This window comes from Phaseolus vulgaris, chromosome 7 (assembly GCF_000499845.2).
Source record: "Phaseolus vulgaris cultivar G19833 chromosome 7, P. vulgaris v2.0, whole genome shotgun sequence".
NCBI classification, from domain to species: domain Eukaryota; kingdom Viridiplantae; phylum Streptophyta; class Magnoliopsida; order Fabales; family Fabaceae; genus Phaseolus; species Phaseolus vulgaris.
The window spans coordinates 1,668,507-1,675,304 of record NC_023753.2 but is presented as its reverse complement, the minus strand read 5'-3'; the positions used below and the strand labels follow the sequence as shown (position 1 = coordinate 1,675,304).

The following is a 6,798-nucleotide window of genomic DNA, read 5'->3' as shown; positions in this document are numbered from 1 at the left end:
TTTTATTTTTCTCTCTTTTAACTCTCATGAGATTTATATTTAATTCTTAAAGAATAATCTTTTATTTAAAATAAATGAGTTATATAAATAGTTTTTCAAATACTATACATCACATGAAATAATTCCTCAAGTATTAAAATATAATATGGTGAAAAATAAATTCATAAATTCTAATATTTTAAAAGACTATTTATATAATTGAATTACTTTAGAAGAAGAAAATTGATCTTTTTTATCTATTTTTTTTTCTCTCACACAAAAGTATTCGCAGTTATCCTCACAAATATCAAGAAAGACAATACTGCATAGCAACCTGTTCTTAGCTGTTACAAACCTGATAATTGATAGGATTAGGGTACACAAACAAATTGTCTTTTCCTTATATTATTATGTCATTAATATTAATAAAGTATATAAAACCATAATGAATTGTGTAATCAATATTAACATATTTTTATTATAATAAACTAAATAATCACAATAATATTATCAAAATAAAAATAAAAATACTTATATTTTTCATTTTTACTTTCTTATTCTAAATTTAAAAAATTTCACTCTATTCTCTTTTTTTCTTCTTTTTTCCTTTTTCATTTATAATGTTTATAGATTTTGAAAGTTTATATAATAATATGCACAAGATTACAGAAAGATAAACAACTTTTCTCTTAAATATAATAATTTAAAAATTATATTAAAATTATTAATGGATAGTCTTTAATTTAAATTGGTGAGAATAACTTTTTTTTTAATCCATTTGTGTTTTTGGGATAGAAAGTAGAGAATTTACAAAAGGGATCATCACAAGCTAGGCCAGTGTAACTATACAATTCGCCACTTCTGCATAAGCTGCAACCTACTCTAATATTCTAATACATCTTTCTCCCCTTCAACCATCCAAAAAGGTTGAAATGATCCTCACTTCAAATTACAAAAACACATGATAAATAAAGTGCTATCTACTATCTATTATTATATACCTACACTCTGAAACTTTGGTCCTCAACTTGCTTTGATTCCACATGGATTTCTGCTCCATTTTTTACAGTCAAAGAGTGATCTCCTTGAGCGTCGAAGCTAGCATGGACACTGTAAAAGACATAGAAAAGCACTGCAACAGCCGAAAAGAATCCGAATCGAACATAGGATGGCCCATCGAGGGATCCCAACAGAAACACATTAAGAAAGATTGAGATGGAGGGGATCCAGGGCATGAATGGGACACCCCAGAATTCTGGCTTTCGAACTTGAGGGACCATGCAATGGAAAAGTTGTAATATTGCAATGGCAATAACACCAGAGACACTCAGCATCCCTGCTTTCGCCCCTCCTGTGGGTACAAATTTCCAAATAAGGGTGAACATGATTGCTGTAAAGGAAAAGGAACAGAGAAAGGACAGTGTAGGCCATGGATTGCTTGTCCCCAGAGCCACATAACGTCTATAGATCACGGCATTTGCCACCATGTAAAAGACAAAGAGGGTGCCAATTGACACCAGATTGAGGAGGACATTAAGATCAGTGAAAAGGGCGATTGCTGCTGTGAAGATCCCTGAAAAGGAAATAATGTTCGGACATGAGAAAAAAAAATGTGACACTAGAAATGCACAGTTAATATTTTGAGTCACATGGCACCACTCAAACAAGGGTACAGAGTGAGGGAAGGGAATTTTAGATAAGGGATGTGGAGAAGTCAAAACGCACCACAAAGCATAAAATCATGGAAATCAAATAGTCCATGATTGAGGGTCATGATCAGTCAATGATTCCAATGAAGAGGGAATATATTAGTCATCAAATTGTGGGGGTGGAATCAATAGAAGCCACCAATTATCTTCCATGTGAAATGCTTGGAAGGCTATTATTTTAGCAGAGTGAGTGATTCACATGTTTCCATTGAGAACACAGTTGTCACAGTCCTTGCATCCATATCCATTGAAGATAGTGTTGATGGAAGGCGTAAAGGAGGGGATAGGCACGCATACCATGCTGGGGGACCATATATTAGTATACAAAATAAAATATATTATAGGCTCACAGCACTTGAGAACATGTGACACCCATATGGCAAAATCTTTTCTAACATCTACTGTTTTGGAGTACCTTCCACACTTTCACTTTCAAATATAAATAATAATAATCATACTATGCCCCTTCTTTTCACAATTATCTATTTCAAGTGATGCATCTGACACGTCTCCTGTGCCAGTTTTCTTTCATAACTGTTATTGTGTAATTCGCACACACAACTGCTGGCCACACACCATTCACTTTTACTCAGACTCACAATGCAAACAAAGAATCACACCAACTCCTGTCAGGTAACTAGGTTCCAAGAGACTTTCAAACGGATTGGGATTTTTTAACCAAAATGATGCAATTTTTACAGGTATTTACCAAAATGGATTTTTTTTAAAAATTTATTGGCATAGGTAAGTAAGTCATGCAAGCATGTCAAGACTTTCATTTTAAGAGATTTAATTATTATTGTGCAATTACTAAAAGAAATAAAACCAATAGATAATTTTATAACAAATTATGAGAAAAATAAAATATGTTAAAAATATATAAATTATTTAATGATTGTGATTAAGGATAGTGTGGAAATTAGATTGTTATTTTTATTCAATTATATATTAATATTTGTTTAATTATTTTAATGGGAGTAAATGAAGTTATAAATCAACAGTGCAAAATAAAGAGAAATAATATTTTATTTTTGTTCACTTTTTCATATCAAAGCAATAATATCTATAAGATATCAGTGATACCTCTCGTTCAACAAACTAAGACTATATTTTTTTCAAAGGTAATCTTAACAAGAGCACAAATTATTAGTAAGGATTATACTTCCTTCAAAATAGAACAATAATTCTTACATTTCACAAATAATATTTTTATATAAATAATTAATAACATATTAATCATATTTTATAAAACTGTATAATAATATTAACATAACCAATAAGTAACTAACACAAAATTCTACCAACTTAAAGAAAAATTGGATTAAAATCAATATAGTATGAATCAAATACAACTTCACCTCTTACATTAAAATCGTGTGACATCATCACTTCAACAAATTTAAATCATGTCATGTTTACACAAAATTTTCATAATAAAATTATGTTATGTTAACCTATATAGATAGATTTTCAAAAAATACCCAATTTGATAAACACTTGTAAAATTACACTATTCTTGTTAAAAAAACCTGTTTGGATTTTCTTCAGACATCAAATGAAGGCCAATCCACCAATTTTTTTCTTTCACTTTGCAGTGAACTTCTTAAGAACAAAGTTCAAACACACTCTTAATGACACCCAATAATTAATTGATCATAAAAAAAACCCACCCTATTCAATGGTAGAGCACGATAGTAAGAGATATAGATTAAGCTCAACTCAATCCCCTCCATTGTCAACGCGACAATGCGTCAAGAATCACTATACCCATTCACAATACATTAATGAGGAAAAAAAAACACTTCTATTCATAACAGAACTTCCTCGAACACACCCCGACCAAAGAAAATGTTGTTGAAAGTGGGTCCCTTCCCCCCTCTTCCAGAAATCACACAATCAAAACCCATAACAAACATTGCTAAGCATGAAGAACACCCACAGCAGATATATACTAGAAAAAGCACCTAAGAATTAAACAGGAAGAATATATGCAAGGATTAGTGAAGTACCAAGAAAAGCAGAAGCGTTGACAGGGGTGGAGGTCCTGGGGTGGACCCTGGCGAACCATGAGGGGACCACGTTTGAGCGACCTATGACGCACATGTAACGAGCCTGACCCAGCATCGCCACCAACAGCGACGTCAGTATACCGAAACTGGCCCCCACCCCTATCACTCGTGAGGGCCATCCCCAACCGTCCGATTTCCCACTGAACGCCGCTGAAAACGGCGCTTCTGCATCGATCTGCGTACACCCAACTCACCAGATCAGATCATATCATATATCATCACTTCCATCCCTCACAACAAACACTTTTAATCTCAAAAACACCTCCATCATTCACGTTTATTACATTACGTGCCTCTTTTGTAACCAATAGCTACACAAACTTTTCATCTCCCAAAAAGTTAAACTAGCTCAAATATCTATTTCATTTAACAAATTTAAAATTATTTTTAACAAAAAGCAAAGAGACACTTCATATTGACCTACAATTTTTGTCTGCCATAACAATTGCTGATTAGACATTAGATTTTGTGGAAAATTCTTGAATTCTTGAATTCTTGTAAATGAATGCCGGTGTTTATTTATGTTTTTGAAGCTAGAAAATAACAAAAATGGAGGAATCTAACCAACCATATCGTAAGGGAGTAGTTTGGTCATGGATGCGGCCATGAGACAGTAGAGAACCGTGACGATAACCACGGAACCGGAGACTCCAACCGGAATATCCCTCACGGGATCCTTCACTTCCTCTGCCATGGTCGAAACGGCGTCGTAGCCGATGTAACTCAAGTAAACGGCGGCGGCACCTTTGAACACACCGGCAGCGCCATGCGGGAAGAATCCGCCGGGGTTTTCCGGGTTAGCGGGTTCGGTGAAATTCTTCCTACTCCCTCTCCAGAATCCTATCATTATCACGAACGCTATGAACAATATGTGCAGCGCCGTGAGGATCATGTTCACCACCGAACTCTCTCTCGTGCTAAAACACAACAAAATCAATGGTTAATGATAATAATAATAATAGTAATGATAGTAATAATAATAATAATATAGATTTGAAACTGATGAAAACAGAGGTTCAATGTTGCGGGAGCTTTGAACCTGTAGCAGATGACGAGAGTGAGGAGCAAAACGACGGCGACAGCGACGACGTCTATTTCGTTGAAGCCGTCGGGAAGAGACGGCACAGTGAGCCGCCATTTCGAGGAGGAGATTCCGATTGCGGTGCCGAGGTAGGCCGTGAAGCCTCGGGCGACGGCGGCATTGGAAAGCACGTAGTCCACCACGAGATTCGCGCCGGTCATAAAAGCTGCGAATTCACCTGCGAAAACGACGTCGTCGTGTTAGGTGAGAAAGAAAATGCGAAGAGATAGAAACAAAAAAAAGTATTAAAGGTTCATAACCGTTGGTCTCTCCACATAATTTTATATATATTTTTAATTAGTGAGCGAATATTAATATTAATAATAATGCGTCTCGCATTTGGGAGAAGGCGAACCGAAGGTGACGCGGAGATAGCTGAAGGCGCCGCCGGCGACGGGCATGTCAACGGCGAACTCGGTGTAGCAGAAGGCGGAGAGGAGGGCGCAGAAGCCGGCAATGGCGTAGGAGAGGAGTACGGCGGGGCCAGCGTAGAGGCGGGTGGCGTGGCCGGTGGTGACGAAGACGCCAGCGCCGACCATTCCGCCGATGCCGAGGGAGACGAGGTCGTACCAGCGGAGGGTCTTGCGCATGGTGGTGCCGGAGCGGGCACGAACCTGCGTGATCTCGTCGTAGGAGGTGGAGACCGAGAGAGCGCGTTGTGCAAGGCGCGTGGGGGTGTGAGAGAGGGCGCGGAGGTAGTTGCGGAAGCTCGAAAACGAAGAGGAGTCCATTGCGGAAAGGAAAAGAGGTGTTGTGAGTGTGATATGAATGGGTGTGCTTTTATAGGCTACATGCTTCAGACACAACACTTCACTCAACTATAGTTCCGGTCTACTCCAAGTATGGTAGAATCACTAAATCATGGTGCTGCTACCATCTTCTCAATAAATATTATTACTATACCCTCTTTTGAAAACGACTCTTTACACCACAATTTTAAATTCCTTCTCATCATGCCTCAAACAATACAAAACATACACTTTATAAATCAATAAAATAATATTTTCGTTATATTTAATTTAAAATAATATGTGACTGATTTGCAAATGTATATTTCAGTCCATATATATAGTCTATGTAATGTGTATGCATATATATTTAATTTATATGACATAAATTAAATTATTAAACCAACCATGCTATGATGGGTGAATGTAATGATTTGATAGATGCTTAGGAAAGTATGTTGAGTTAGCATCTAGTTTGTAATATGAAGTACATAAATTCCTTATAAAACATGTACACATACTAATAATCTTTAAGATAAATGTAAGTTGAAAATCCCATATAAACATAGATTAGTAAGAAGATTAACATAATGTTTTCTATTAAGCAAATTAACACGTGAGGAAAAAATTGTAACAATATTTTCTCTCTCTTTTTCGTATTCTCTTTATCTTCTCTCTAACTTTTCTTTCTCCGAACATTTTCTATTTCAGAATCTGATTGCACCTCACACTGACTTAGAAATCAAGGATCATTTTTATTTAACCATATTTTTAAATAAAATAAGTTTCTATTTACTTTTAAGAATTCTTTTTCTTTCGTTTTCCTTATGATTTTGTTATTAATCTTGGATTTTGTTTTGGCTATTGAATATCTTTTAAGTACAGATTCATTTGTAGTTTACATGATTATTGTGTATTAATGTTAAAATGAAATTGAATTATTATGGTTGGTGCATGAACTTTGTATGTTTATGTTTAATTAAAAAATAAACTAAATTGTTTATTAATTTATTAATATAATTATATTTTTTTGTTTTTTTTATGTTAAAAATTTATTTGAATAACCCTACCCTTGCACGTATATGTTTGTATTATGAAGTGCAATAGCTATAGTATGTACACGAGTAGTATAAATACATAACATTTAAAATACCATAAATAATTTATTTAGTCCTCTATTGAGTTCATGTAGTGGATCATAAATAGTAAAGTATTACATTAAAGTGAAGTAT

At 35.0% G+C, this 6,798-nt stretch overlaps 1 protein-coding gene across 2 annotated transcripts; it reads right to left on the bottom strand.

The window, feature by feature from the left end:
• Window positions 1-696: 696 nt before the first annotated feature.
• LOC137828292 (cationic amino acid transporter 7, chloroplastic-like) lies at window positions 697-5,705 on the bottom strand. 2 transcript variants are annotated; one of them, XR_011083851.1, is made up of 6 exons: window positions 5,194-5,689; window positions 4,797-5,016; window positions 4,326-4,674; window positions 3,698-3,932; window positions 1,705-1,989; window positions 697-1,552 (listed from the first exon to the last, which is right to left on the bottom strand). XR_011083851.1 is itself a non-coding variant. In XM_068634790.1 (5 exons), exons 1-5 carry the CDS (start codon window positions 5,567-5,569, stop codon window positions 981-983), a joined length of 1,752 nt encoding a protein of 583 aa, XP_068490891.1. In that variant the 5' UTR covers window positions 5,570-5,705; the 3' UTR covers window positions 697-980. The 2 variants fall into 2 exon arrangements, 1 of the variants encoding a protein (XP_068490891.1); XM_068634790.1 differs by lacking the exon at window positions 1,705-1,989 and having other exon boundaries at window positions 5,194-5,705.
• Between the last annotated feature and the right edge of the window lie 1,093 nt (window positions 5,706-6,798).